A 15,658-nucleotide genomic window follows, 5' to 3' on the forward strand; every position below is an offset into this window, starting at 1 on the left:
CCTCTCTCTCTCTCTCTCTCTCTCTCTCTCTCTCTCTCTCTCCTTCTCGCTCTTTCTTTCAACCTTTTCCTTCAGCTCCACAGGATTCACGCACACACACTTTTCACTGTTCACCTCAAGAGTGAGAAAGTGCTGATACCAAAGGTCTCTCTGGTGCTACAGAGAGTTACATTATACAGCTTGCAGCAACATCCTTACTTTTCTTTTATCTCTCCCCCTCTCTCTTTGTCTCTTCCTCCTTTGAGGTTTCTGCCTTTTCTGTTCTATCCATTTCGAACACTAAAATCGTAAAGCCTTTCTCAAACATAAGGCAATTCCACGTCTTTCTTTTTAGGTGCTCTTAAAAATCTATTTTACTCTCTCGTTCTGTCTCTATCTCCCCCTGCAGTTTAACTTAGTGTGTCCTCATTAAATTGCAGGACCGCTCTCCCTTCAAAGTCAGACACAATTCTTCCCGCTTCTGAATAGCATCAATTTTTGGCAGACTATCCCTTGAATTCTCTTTCATTCTCTCTCTCTCGCTCTCACTGCCATCTACACACACACACACACACACACGCTGCGCTTCTTCACAGTTCATCCGGCGGGGTGTGTTGTGTGTGAATAAGAATCAGACAGTGAGGAGAGATAGAGAGAGAGAGAGAGAGAGAGAGAGAGAAGGGCAAATGAGGTGCCGCAGGCCACTGGGTAAAAGAAGCACTGAAATCTGCATAATTCCCAGCATGCCTGGGATATGACACACTTCACACTCAATACTGTCCGGCTGTCGGGCAGCTGCGGACACACACACACACACACACACACACACACACAACCAAGATGTGGTTTTTGTACCTGGCTGCACATTAGGGCTGGGTGCTATGACTAAAATATTATCACTGTAATGGTATATATCACAATGTAGTTATTTTTACAGGAAATTTAACAGGGAAATGGTTAATATCATGGGTGTAGATAGCCAAGGGGGTGTTTTTTTCTCCAGACTCGAACAGTGCTGCTGCTCCCTGCCCCTGCGTTATATGATTAGACTGCAGTCTACATGGTTATTTTAATGACAGTAGACCATAGACTTACTGTGAATGACTGATTTTTTATTTATTTTTTTACATTGTTTTAAGCAACAAAAATTATTCATAGTTCACTTGTTCTAAATATTCACTCACTTAACTTCATATATTTTACCTTTATGAATTGTAAAATATTGTTTTAGAATGCTGCTTTGGATTTGTCTCTATTAAGTTCCCAGTTTCCTCACATTTGAGTTACTCTGGTATATATTAACCAGGGGTGTGAAGTAACGAATTACAAATACTCACGTTACAGCGTATTTATTCAGCTTTCAGATGATATTTCAATTTTTAAAAATTGACTCTTATGACTGGTTTTGTGGTCCAGGGTCACATATAATCATTGTATTGTTCAATATGTATAATATTTTTCATTATATTTTGGTGTATATTCATAACAAATATGTCTAGCATCAGTGCAAAAGCAGCCTTATTATGTATCACTAGATTTCGAAACAAAAGAAACAAAGCAGCAAAACTAATGTTGTTAAATGGATCAGTGGATGCAGGGTGCATCTTGTGGCTCTCTTAGTTTAGCATACTTCGTTTTTTTGTTGGTAAAAGAGGTTTTTCCACCTCCGCTGGTGAAAAGTAGTTTTGGCGTTTCCACCTCCAGAGGACTGGCGTGCGACACAGTTTGCAGAGAATATTTTTCTGCTCGCTCTCAGATTTTGTAAATCCAAACCGTGTCCACACAATACAAGACAGTATAATATCAATTCTTCACTAGTTTGGTACTTTCACATTCCTCCCTGTTTCATCTCTTCCCTGTATATATAATGTAAAACAGTCCTGCCCACTGATGTTACATGTAAATCGGTAAAATGATAGTCCAAATGAGATAACTCGCTGTCCTTCACGTCAGCTGGAGAGAGTACGTCTGAATGAGCCATGAGCAGATGAGAGTGGCTGTGAAATCTGTCATGATGAAAATCACACTTTTCACATTCATAGCAGGTAATAATATACATTTGTGTATCCACAGGTGCGTTTAGAGTGGCCCACAGACCTGGCAGTGAGTCCGCTGGATAACTCTCTCTACGTTCTCGATAATAACCTTGTGCTCCAGGTGAGCGAGTCCCAGCAGGTGCGTGTGGTTGCTGGACGACCCATCCATTGCCCCATGGCCAGTATTGAACCGGTTCTTCTGGGGAAAACAGCGGTGCGTTCCGTGCTGGAGGGAGCGAAAGCTATCACTGTCAGCCACCAGGGGGCTCTGTACATCGCCGAAACCGACGACCGGAAGCACAGCCGCCTGCAAGAGGTGTCCACAAATGGAGAAATGGTCATAATCGCGGGGGCGACCAGTGAATGTGATTGTAAGATTGACCCCAACTGCGAGTGTTTCTCAGGTGAGATCCAACGTGCACCAAAACTGCTAAACGCAGTGATTTTCCTTTGGGTGATTCATATTAATGTTGTGTTATTTTTCCATGTCAAACCTTTTTTTAATAAGCCACTGGTTATAAAAATGATGAATTTTTAATGCAGATTTTGTCTTGGGTGAGTTTTGAAAAATTGCAACACTGGGATTTGAAGGTAGCAAAATTTCACCACTGTTATAATAAAGTATACAAATTGGCTTTCTGGAGCAACCTTCCCAACAAGCTAGGATGCTGAAATTCATATATGTTAATTTCAGAGCAGTCCTCTGACACTCTAAAATTTCATAATCCTGGAAGAATTACTTCCGAATGCATACAAGCCTACAGTGCAGTTGCATTGACTTCTGTAAAAGCCTTTCCAGTAAGCTAGATAGCTGAAACTTGAGTATGTTCGACTGAGAGGGGCCCTCTTACACTCACTCATGTTTTACTTGCCTATGTTGAAAATCATTAGGAATAGTTTATCCGTGATTTACTCAATTGTCTCTCTCTCTCTCTCTCCATTTTTTTTTTATTCTAATATTGTTACATTGTTTATTGTCCTACTTATAGAATTATATGAAGGAGAAATGACGCTGTTTAGTGTATGTGTACCACATCATGAGTCCAAGACATATTTTCCTTTCGGTAGCTACATACACTACTGTTCAGAATTTTAAGGGTTTTTTCTTTTGAAGGAAAGTATTAATTTATCAAAAGTGGCAAAGACATTTAGCATTTATCATAGTGTTACAAAAGATTTATATTTATAAAAAAGTCTTTAATGAACAGTCTTATCACATTTCCAAAATTAAAATTAGAATGATTTCTAATGGATCTTAAGACAGTGAATGAAAGCTGAAAATTTTGCTTTGCCATCATAGGAATAAATGACATTTTAATATATTTAAGAAAACAATTGTTTAAAATTGTAATAATATTTCACAATACTGTTTTTACAGTTCTTTTTTTTTTTCATGAACCTTGGTGAGTGTAAGAGACTTCTATCAAAAACATTAAAGAAAAAAATCTTTTACTGATCAGTGTATTACAAGTATATTTCTTTCTTTTTATTCCATTCAATTGTGAAATGACAAATGCAACATATTATATATTATTTCTATATATTACAAGTCCAGTGCTTTTTTTGGGGGGGGGTCCAATTACATTTTTGCTGCATTTGATCCAAGCCAGTCAGCAGTGTGTCAGTAGGCAGCTTGTTGTGTGACTGTAGCATGCTGGGAGATTCAATTTGTACATATCTCCCTGCCAAACGTGTTGCTATGAATGACACATGTAAGAGTCTGAGCTGCTGTTGCACGCAGGTTTAATTATTGAAAAATCTTTATTTTTTTAACTACTGTAGATAAGTGTTGCAATTTTACTGCAGAGGGTCTCTGAGGGTTAATCGTTAAGCCCAACACTGAATGCATAATGAACTAGACTTCCATTTCTTTCTGCTTCTCTTTCTCATTCTCTCCACAAATTTGTCCCCAGGTGACGGAGGTTACGCTCGTGACGCCAAGCTAAAGTCTCCCTCGTCGCTGGCGGTTTCTCCTAATGGCTCCCTCTACATCGCTGACCTCGGGAACATGCGGATACGCCGGCTCGCGGCTAACCATCCTCAGCTCACTCCCGAGGGGCTGTACGAGCTCACCTCGGTTGCAGACCAAGAGCTCTATCTGTTCAGTCCAAACGGTACTCACCTGTTCACCCGTAGCCTGGTGACGGGGGACTACCTGCTTAATTTCTCATACACCCCCGAGGGCCACCTGAGCAGCATAGCAAACAGGGAGGGCACGATAGCGCAGTTGCGGCGGGGTGCTAATGGCTTGCCCCTGTGGCTCGTGGCCCCGGGCGGCCAGGTTTACTGGCTGACCATCAGCAACGCAGGAATGCTGAAGCGCATCTCGGCTCTCGCGCATGACCTCGCGCAGCTCAGTTACTACGGCAACACAGGCAACACAGGGACCATCAGCAATGAGAACGGCTGGACTACTGTCTACGAGTAAGTGATGCCCTTCTTTTACTTCTTTTACTTCTGCCTCTCTCTCATCAGGAGAGTGCGCTGCATTGCTTGATTTATAGGCGCGCGTGATAGCGTGATCTGTCTTCGTTTTGGTGTGTCATATCCTGTCGTTGCTTCCTTTAGAGTCTATTTCGGCTGCCACGCAGCCTCACTTGCACACTCTGATAGTCTAAAGCTGTTTTATTAGCAGGAAGAGTAGCAAGTTTCTGCTGTACTGTATATAAAACAAAATTCCGTCCCAGCATAGATTAATCTTTACCTGCGTCTAATCTAATCATGCTTCATCAGAATTTATCAGAAGGAAAATAATCTAATACAGTCTGATCGACAGTGTTACCTGAGATCGTTTGAAGGAGTGCAGCAGTTCGATTTCTCAAGCTGCGTGTTTTTCTGCTGCAATGAAAATCACTCAGCCTTAATCTATCCAATAAAGAAAAGAACTCTGTATCCTCTTCTGATTTCACTATGAAAGAGCCCGGGTACCTGTGTGTGTGTGTGTGTGTGTGTGTAAACTGTTTGCATGGCCATTTTCCGGGATTTGTGAGACTGAGCTACAAGTTCTAATTTAGTGTGAAAATGTCAGGGGCTTCTTTTCCTCTCTCTCTTTCTCTCCTTTTTGTTTGATCAACTCGGTGACCTTTCACACACTGTGTTTACACACACACACACACACACACACATTTTTTTTTTCATGAACCTTGGTGAGTGTAAGAGACTTCTATCAAAAACATTAAAGAAAAAAATCTTTTACTGATCAGTGTATTACAAGTATATTTCTTTCTTTTTATTCCATTCAATTGTGAAATGACAAATGCAACATATTATATATTATTTCTATATATTACAAGTCCAGTGCTTTTTTTGGGGGGGGGTCCAATTACATTTTTGCTGCATTTGATCCAAGCCAGTCAGCAGTGTGTCAGTAGGCAGCTTGTTGTGTGACTGTAGCATGCTGGGAGATTCAATTTGTACATATCTCCCTGCCAAACGTGTTGCTATGAATGACACATGTAAGAGTCTGAGCTGCTGTTGCACGCAGGTTTAATTATTGAAAAATCTTTATTTTTTTAACTACTGTAGATAAGTGTTGCAATTTTACTGCAGAGGGTCTCTGAGGGTTAATCGTTAAGCCCAACACTGAATGCATAATGAACTAGACTTCCATTTCTTTCTGCTTCTCTTTCTCATTCTCTCCACAAATTTGTCCCCAGGTGACGGAGGTTACGCTCGTGACGCCAAGCTAAAGTCTCCCTCGTCGCTGGCGGTTTCTCCTAATGGCTCCCTCTACATCGCTGACCTCGGGAACATGCGGATACGCCGGCTCGCGGCTAACCATCCTCAGCTCACTCCCGAGGGGCTGTACGAGCTCACCTCGGTTGCAGACCAAGAGCTCTATCTGTTCAGTCCAAACGGTACTCACCTGTTCACCCGTAGCCTGGTGACGGGGGACTACCTGCTTAATTTCTCATACACCCCCGAGGGCCACCTGAGCAGCATAGCAAACAGGGAGGGCACGATAGCGCAGTTGCGGCGGGATGCTAATGGCTTGCCCCTGTGGCTCGTGGCCCCGGGCGGCCAGGTTTACTGGCTGACCATCAGCAACGCAGGAATGCTGAAGCGCATCTCGGCTCTCGCGCATGACCTCGCGCAGCTCAGTTACTACGGCAACACAGGGCTGCTCGCAACCATCAGCAATGAGAACGGCTGGACTACTGTCTACGAGTAAGTGATGCCCTTCTTTTACTCTCCCTTTGTCTGCCTCTCTCTCATCAGGAGAGTGCGCTGCATTGCTTGATTTATAGGCGCGCGTGATAGCGTGATCTGTCTTCGTTTTGGTGTGTCATATCCTGTCGTTGCTTCCTTTAGAGTCTATTTCGGCTGCCACGCAGCCTCACTTGCACACTCTGATAGTCTAAAGCTGTTTTATTAGCAGGAAGAGTAGCAAGTTTCTGCTGTACTGTATATAAAACAAAATTCCGTCCCAGCATAGATTAATCTTTACCTGCGTCTAATCTAATCATGCTTCATCAGAATTTATCAGAAGGAAAATAATCTAATACAGTCTGATCGACAGTGTTACCTGAGATCGTTTGAAGGAGTGCAGCAGTTCGATTTCTCAAGCTGCGTGTTTTTCTGCTGCAATGAAAATCACTCAGCCTTAATCTATCCAATAAAGAAAAGAACTCTGTATCCTCTTCTGATTTCACTATGAAAGAGCCTGGGTACCTGCGAATGTGTGTGCGCGTGCGTGTGTGTGTGTGTGTAAACTGTTTGCATGGGCATTTTCAGGGATTTGTGAGACTGAGCTGCAAGTTCTAATTTAGTGTGAAAATGTCAGGGGCTTCTTTTCCTCTCTCTCTTTCTCTCCTTTTTGTTTGATCAACTCGGTGACCTTTCACACACTGTGTTTACACACACATACACACACATCTACACGTTCTCATGCAGCTCATGGTGTAGTGTTGAGGCAGATCACATGCCTGGCTCCCTGTGCTCAGTCTGTTGTGAGACACTGCCCCCTGCTGGTGCATACTAGTGCATACTCAAGCGTTACACTGATCAGCCTTGTGGTTCGCGGGAGAAGCTCAAAAATTATAGTTTGGTTTAATTCATGTCCTGTAAAGCTTAATAACAGCCAAAAGCACAAGCAGTAAACCGAAAGCAGTATTTTTTGCGATGGTAATACTTTATACATTGACATTAGTTAAAGGGGTCATATGATGCGATTTCACTTCAATCTCTTTGAAGTGTCACAAATCTCTTTGAAGTGTTACAAGCTCTTGGTGCATAAAGAAGATCTTTAAAGTTGCAAAGACTAAAGTCTCAAATCCAAAGAGATATTCTTTATAAAAGTTAAGAGTCAGCCACGCCTACCTAAACGGCTCATTCTAACACGCCCCCACATATCTACGTCACTATGTGGAAATATTAGCATAATGCCGCCCAAATGTTCACGCAAAGAAAGAAGGCGTGGTTTCAGGAACAGCAGTCGTGTTGATGCAGCCATGTCAGGGAGACGCTGTGTTTCAGTGCAAAAGCAAAAGCACTTTATTTGGCCTTCCGGAAGTAGATGCAATTAGGAATCATTGGTTAAGATTTATTTACAACAGAACAGCACAACCCAGATGTTCGAATTTGTGCAACGCATTTTATGGACGACAGTTTTTTGAACCTAGAAGAGTACAAGGCTGGCTGTGCACAAAGGCTATTTCTAAAAAAAGAAGGATCAATTCCGACTTTGGTATGACAATCAGGTGCTTCTGAATCAGCGACTGTAAGTATGTTTTGTTATTAGTTTAAGTATTTGCTATTGACTGTTCAAATGCGGAGTTTTGCACAGCGCAGAGTAACGCGTCGTTACACAAAATAATGATTTTTAAAATAGCATCATATGACCCCTTTAATTCATTAGATATCATGGGCTAACAATAAGCAACCATTTTTAACAACATTTATTAATACAGGTTATACTAATTTATTTAAATGCATTATATGTGTTATAATGTGTTGGTATGATGTATGTAAAAATTAACATTAACCTAGAATAATAAATGCAGTAAAGATATTTTTGGGGTGATAACAATTTACAATTGCTATTCATTAATATTAGTTAATGCATTAGGTATCATGAGCTAACAAACAATACATTTTAACAGCATTAATTAATTACGTCAAAATTAAACAAAACACAAAATTGGAACAAATACAATTATATTATATGTTTTTGTATATATTGAAATTAACATTAACCTAAAAAAATATAGGTTTTTTTGTTCATGATACTGTTAACAAAATGTATTAACTAATGTTGATTAATTAAATTTTATTGTAGAGTGTTAGAATTTTTGATAATCTATTTGTTTATCATTTTTAAATGGGTTCATATGTAATTCTGTAAGCCTGTAGCTTATTCAGCAATAGTGGGGAATCTTATTTAAATTATGTTGCAGCATTCTGTTCTGCACACAACACCGAAGGAATTAGCGGAAATGGTGTGTTGACTTTGATCAGTTCCCTCATCCAGAAGTAATAAGTACTGAATATTTCAGAAACATACCTCAAAGCAGAATATGCGCCAACGTAGGTGTTGCAAACTCGTCAACAAGCGCCCCTGGTACAGGGAAATTTCTTAGATCTGATATGCATGCAGTAATGACTTGAGATAAAAAGTTTAGTTTTTTTATTCTTCAGATCAGATAGGCTGTGTCTCAAAACCTAGCTGCCTATCTAAACTTTGTTTTGGGGAATTTTCAGTTTTAAAGGCATTTTACCTTTTGCAGTTGTTCATATAGCCACTATCCAAAGTGATTTACAAATGAGGAATAAAACAAAAATGAATCATTGCATGAGAAGTACTGCAATTCAGAGTTCTAGAATTGCTCAGAAAAATTCAAGCTACAATAGAGATGAAAGGGAGCGGCAATGTGAGACTAGCACGTGGATTATTATTTATTTATTTAATTTTAAAAAGAGTCAAATGCTAAATCAAAGCCAGCTTGTAATGTTTCTGGTCTTTTAATGGGATATCTATTGTACCTGACTGATCTGTACACAGAAAATTGCTGGAATACAATCTCAGGCATCATTAGTCAACTAAACATGCACATCTATGCTACGTGTAAGGAAAATATGAATCTCTCTAGTAAAAATATATGGTTGTAAAAACATTTGTGACCCTGGACCACAAAACCAGTCTTAAGTCGCTGGGGTATATATGTAGCAATAGCCAAAAATACATTGTATGGGTCAAAATGATTGATTTTTGTTTTATGCCAAAAATCATTAGGATATTAAGTAAAGATCATGTTCCATGAAGATATTTTGTAAATTTCCTACTGTAAATATATTAAAACTTAATTTTTGATTAGTAATATGCATTGCTAAGAACTTCATTTGGACAATTTTAAAGGTGATTTTCCTCCTTTATTTTTTTGCACCCTCAGATTCCAGATTTTCAAATAGTTGTATCTTGGCCAAATATTGTCCTATCCTAACAAACCATACATCAATGGAAAGCTTATTTTTTTGCGCCTGTTGATTTGATTTGCAAAAGTGAGAGGCTGCTCAATATGCATGCATTAGTGTCTTGGTGAAAGCATCTGGCAACCAGTGAGGCGAGACAAAGGCGTTCAAATGATCGATTCAAACGTTCAAATGCACCTATGATGCCCAAAAATGCGTCTAGGTAGGCAGCTCATTAAGTTTTGACACATAGCCATATTAGTTGTGCTTGCTAAGGTGAGCATCACTATCACTGTTGCTCCTACCACTCAAAACCCCTTAGCAACCGCATAGTAACTGCTCCGCTCGGATTTTCTTCAGAAAATGCAGAAATGTAGTTTTAGAACAAGATTACAGTAGAGTTTTAATGAGAATCCAGTAATGTAAACCATGTGGATTAGGTGCTTATCCCTGCACAGTCAATCCATTTAGTCCCTTTTCAAATAAGGTTTATTTGTATAGCGCTTTTTGCAATACACATTGTTCCAAAGCAGCTTTAGAGAAAATAGAAAAATAAAGAAAATAATAAAGAAGATAAAAGGAAAAGAAAAATAGTGGCTTACAACTCCCCAGTGAGCAAGGAAAGGAAGGAAAAGGCCCTAAGATGTTTAAGTAGATGAGGAAGAAACTGGCATTTCAGGCAGACTCAACATTTTGTGTAGAGGAGAAGATGGCGGCTGATGTCACTTGATCTAAACTGCAGGCCTTTGAAAGCTCAAGAGCTTCATCAAATAAAAAGCTTTTCTTATACGTCAGAGTGGGTGGCCAGACGCAAGTATATGAAATAAATTGACATTGACATTGATAAGACATAAATAAATTAGGGGCAGAGAAGATGAGCTGGAGCTGTTTAGTTCTAAAAACTACTCTAGAAATGGAGAAAGAGAAATGAAACATGTCAGAAGTACTTCACCCACTCGTTATATCACATGACTCGCTGTCCACACAGATTCAAATGTCAAGTCATCTGTTCCTCTGTGGTGCATCAGCGGATTTTAACATTCACCTTTATAATGTATCTCACACCCCACACGTTTGTCTTTCTGTCATTTCGCATTGACTTTTACACTGAGTTAATGATATTTTATATCCTAACCTTTATGTAATTGTCATTTAGACATTTACTGTATTTAATAAGCTGTTTAAGCTGCAGTGTTTGTAGGTGATTTCAGTCTTTACTTTCTTTAAAACGCAGACAAAGTAAAAAGTCCATCAAAGGAAATTACGGTTGGATAGGACTGTGTCCTGTGTGCTTAGCACAGTGTTCATGAGTTCACTAATCCCTGCGTATAATGAAGGTAAACAGATTTGGCTTACTGTCAAAGACAGGACTGCAGCCTGAGACTCGAATAAAGCTCTTAAGAACCCTTGGACTACTTAATAATGAAGTTACTAATGAATGAATAGAGGTAGAGGTGGAGCTCAGGGTTGGTGGGATGCTGGAGAATTGTCACAGCAGTGAGATACAGTAATCGACTGTACATTTACATTATGATTAGGGGTGTAGAATATGGTCATGTAGAATATGTGTTTTATAAGTACTAATAAACAGCCAATATGTAAAAATATAGGCATGCTAATAAGTAACTAGTTAATATAGAATTGGTCTCTATACTGAAGTGGATTACCCTTTATTTTAAAGAGGTCATATGATGCGATTTAAATTTTTCCTTTCTCTTTGGAGTGTTACAAGTTCTTGGTGCATAAAGAAGATCTGTAAAGTTGCAAAGACTAAAGTCTCAAATCCAAAGAGATATTCTTTATAAAAGTTAAGTCAACCACGCCTACCTAAAACCTCAGGCTCATTCTAACACGCCCCCACGTCTACATCACGATGTGGGAAGACCTAAGTACTGAGCAATATTAATGAACTTCATGTACTTACTATAAGGATTAGTGTTAGGATTAGGGTTTGACTTAGGGTTACTTGCATAATTTATTGTTCGTATAATATCACGTACATGTAACATGTAACAAGGACACCCTAAAATAAAGTGTTACAGTTGTCATCATATCATGAAAATTTTACATTTGCTTAATCATTTGAAATACGTGACTTGTAACTTTAAGACATCCAAAATTCCTTCTCAATCCAAAAAGATCAATTTTTCTACATTATCATTATTGATTTTATAAATATTAACAATAAAGAGCAACAAAGAAAATTTAACTAGACAAATAAAAACATACATATGTCAGAATGCCATTAGTACATTACTTAGGCTATACATTATTATTTATTTATTTGTTTTTTGACCTGCACAATCACACTAAGGTAACGGGAAGAAACAGAATAGACACTTAAAAAAGATACTGATGTTCCAATTTTTGTATAACTAACAATAAAAACATCCTTTAGATTGTAACTGCAGGAAAGTGTGACTCAAGTTTATTTTTAACAAGGTCTCTGATCATTTCAGTTCCACCTTCACAGTTCAGCACATTTCAGTGGATTGTTTTACGATCCTGTCACAATGTAATTCAGTCTTTGCAAAGAGGCCGTTATTGAAGAATTCAGCAGCATGAACTATATTGGACCCAACAGCAAACCCAGGCCGCATGTAAGTGAAGCAAAGCCTTGTTTCTCATTTCACATGCGAAGAGGGCGTTTGCACAGAGGTCTTAAAGGCACGGCAGCAAAAAACAGCCTGTTTACTGCTGTTGTAAGGATCAGGGGGAGAATAGTAAATTGTCATGAAAGACAAAATTATGACGCACGAAACCTTGACTAGCGTTTCAAATGTCGTCGGGGGGAAATAAAAGGATAAAAAATGCATGATATGACCCCTTTAAACTCCCTTACATGCACATGCATTTACACTCATTCATTTGAACTTTAATACAGTCTTTCTCTCTCAGAGACACACACACACACACAAACTAACAGAAAGTGTGTTTATGAGCAGGTATAACTCTGACGGACACCTTATCAACGTGACCTTGCCAACTGGAGAGGTCAGCAGTTTCCATGGAAACATGGAGAAAGCTGTCAGAGTGGAAGCCACTGCCTCGAACAGAGAAAACTTTATTATAATTACAAACCACTCTGCGGATAACACCATCTACACACTTCGACAAGGTGAGAGAGTGTATGTATGTGAATCTACAGATTAGTTTTTTGTCATAATGTCAAATACAGTGACCCCAAAAAGTATTTGAACACTCCAGCTAAAAAAATTGAAATTCTGTCATTATTTCATGTAGGGTTGGGCGATATACCGGTAGACATGATTAACCGGTAGAAATTTTTCAACCGGTAGAGATTTTGGACTATTGTTGTGTGTTTTTAAGCACTGCGGTTTAAAAATAAGTGATTTTAAACTGTTGAAATGCAATCAGCTGTGAAAGAGAACTAATTTCACTATATGTGCGCACTGTCTGAGAGACTGTTTCTGAGCGCTGTCTGAGAGGAGCGTACAGGTGAAGACGGTGCTCATAGAGAACGGTAGTATTGAACGAGTTATTTTTGCCGCTTTATAGGCCTTGAACGGTTAAATACAGACACTTGTATGTGTCAAAATGCCCGTCTTTGCAAGTATCCTCATAAACGCAGTAATTTAGGTCTTAAATGAAAGCAAACAGCTGAGAAAGAAAACACATGTGCAACAGTATATTGGATCCAGGCAGCTCTTAAAGTGATAGCAGTCTAATATTTCTGCTGTCTGTCATTCATGTTAATCAAACAACAAATTAGAAAACAAATCTCTCACTTCGCTTGACTAAATCACTTTTGTAACTGTAATAACAAGAAATATATATTTAAAGGGATAGTTCACCCAAAAATGAAAATTCTGTCATTAATTACTCACCCTCATGTCGTTCTAAACCCGTAAGACCTCCGTTCATCTTTGGAACACAAATTAAGATATTTTTGATGGAATCTGAGAGCTCTTTGACCCTGCCATAGACAGCAAGGGTCCTTACACGATCAAGGTCCAGAAATGTAGCAAGGACATCGGTAAAATAATCCATGTGACATTAGGGGTTCAACCGTAATTTTACGAAGCTACGAGAATACTTTTTGAGCGCAAAAGAAAAAAAAAAACTACTTTATTCAACAATTCGTCTCCTCCGCATCACCCTAGCGGACACTTGCTGTCTATAGGAGGGTCAGAGAGCTCCCAGATTCCATCAAAAATATCTTAATTTGTGTCCCGAAGATGGTGGTCTTACGGGTTTAGAACGACATGAGGGTGAGTAATTAATGACAACATTTTCATTTTTGGGTGAACTATCCCTTTAATTTACACAGTGAAGAATATGCAGTGTTTTATACATTTGAATGTGGCATTTCTTATTTATTTGTTCTTTTGTCCTATTGCTTGTAATTAGTTTCTTATTGTTAATCGCTGACTGTTTATTTGTCGTCAGTGAGCTTGAGTTATTTTTTATTTTTTTCATTTAGTCTAGTTTTTTGTGATATTGACACTGGTGACAAGAATTATGAAATTTTCAAAAATGTTGACTTCATAAAGACGGTATTTAAAGCAATAATGACTATATTGTGATATATATTGTTACCGTAAAATAAAATGACTTATATTGTGATATAAGGTTTTGGCCATATTGCCCACCCCTAATTTCATGTAATAAATGAACATTTTCATTTTTGGGTGAACTATCCCTTTAATTTACACAGTGAAGAATATGCAGTGTTTTATACATTTGAATGTGGCATTTCTTATTTATTTGTTCTTTTGTCCTATTGCTTGTAATTAGTTTCTTATTGTTAATCGCTGACTGTTTATTTGTCGTCAGTGAGCTTGAGTTATTTTTTATTTTTTTCATTTAGTCTAGTTTTTTGTGATATTGACACTGGTGACAAGAATTATGAAATTTTCAAAAATGTTGACTTCATAAAGACGGTATTTAAAGCAATAATGACTATATTGTGATATATATTGTTACCGTAAAATAAAATGACTTATATTGTGATATAAGGTTTTGGCCATATTGCCCACCCCTAATTTCATGTAATAAATGTAGTGCATTTAAATCTTATGAAGCTGTTTCTCTCTTTCCAGCTCACTCTGTTAGTGTGTATGGCGTTAGAGATGATGGCTCTCTGTGGGTGACGTATGCCAGCGGGATGGAAGTTACTCTCAGTACTGAACCAACCGTGTCATCCGGGCTGTTGCCGGGAGCATCGTCAGGCCTCGTCCATCCCACAGTCGGAAGGTGCAACATCACGTTGCCGGGGGAACCAGCTCACAGCCTGATAGAGTGGAGACAGAGACGCGAACAGGCCAAAGGGAATTACACAGCATATGAACGGAGACTGAGGGTAATACACAGACACACACGCAGCATATGAATGCAGACTGAGAATAATGTGTTTTCTGGGTAGGGTGACCAGGGTATAGCATGTAATGCACAGAAGCACAATATGATTTTCCATCCGAAATTTCCTAAGATGCCCAAGTGTATCGCACATTGTTTTGTGAGGTGTTTACGGAACAAGAGAGTAAAATTAGAAATCCTTGTTAATTTAGGATTGCTCTTAGACTTAAAATGCAGTCATTATTTTGTGTTTACCTTTGTGCTGAACAGTCGGGTTTTTTAGGTTATGTTAACAGTAGTAGTTAGCGCATGATTAGATTCAAGTGGAGCTGTCACAGCAAATGCAGCATTCATCACTGAGGTCAAGTCAACTAAAATGGAACCAAATGAGATCCTGACTCCTATTATTCATCTACTGCCAAAGAATTTTGTTCTTTCTTAATTTATTAAAAGATAAATGAATTAATTCCAGCTTTGGAATTGAACCTGGGTCGTTCTAAATGAAGAGTACTAATCTAACCTCTGCCTCTGCATATTTCTCATAATGGTGCTACACTGAGCTTTAATTAACACCATTGTGCTTTAAGCTTTAAAATTGCATGATTTCGTTTGATACCCTACATTAAAGCAAACTTTATTTATTTGATATTCTTCCTAAAAAGGTGGGGGGAAACTCTGACAGAAGTCAAACACTGGATATTTATTTTATTGGTGATTTGACATGTTATTGAAGCTTGAAAAATTGTTTTGTCTTTCGGTCTTTCCCCATTCAAGTATACTTTCCTGAGTACTAATACCTGCCAGGATGTTACCAAGATGGCCGCAGAGTTAACTGACTTTCCTTAAAGGGACTTTGGTGTAGTGCAAATGGAAGAAATAGACTACACTACACTCCTACACTCTCTAATATACACCCT

At 38.7% G+C, this 15,658-nt stretch overlaps 1 protein-coding gene across 1 annotated transcript in view; it reads left to right on the top strand.

Annotated features, from left to right (window-relative positions):
- LOC107713050 (teneurin-1-like) overlaps window positions 1-15,658 on the top strand; it is a 122,459-nt gene that overhangs the window by 97,679 nt on the left and 9,122 nt on the right. Inside the window, exons 23-26 of the mRNA XM_016518468.1 lie at window positions 2,053-2,419; window positions 5,672-6,182; window positions 12,368-12,540; window positions 14,486-14,745. Of these exons, the coding sequence (XP_016373954.1) occupies window positions 2,053-2,419; window positions 5,672-6,182; window positions 12,368-12,540; window positions 14,486-14,745 (1,311 nt within the window). The remainder of the gene's footprint in view (window positions 1-2,052; window positions 2,420-5,671; window positions 6,183-12,367; window positions 12,541-14,485; window positions 14,746-15,658) is intronic.

This window comes from Sinocyclocheilus rhinocerous, unplaced genomic scaffold (assembly GCF_001515625.1).
Source record: "Sinocyclocheilus rhinocerous isolate Xijiao unplaced genomic scaffold, SAMN03320098_v1.1 scaffold5226, whole genome shotgun sequence".
Lineage (NCBI taxonomy): Eukaryota > Metazoa > Chordata > Actinopteri > Cypriniformes > Cyprinidae > Sinocyclocheilus > Sinocyclocheilus rhinocerous.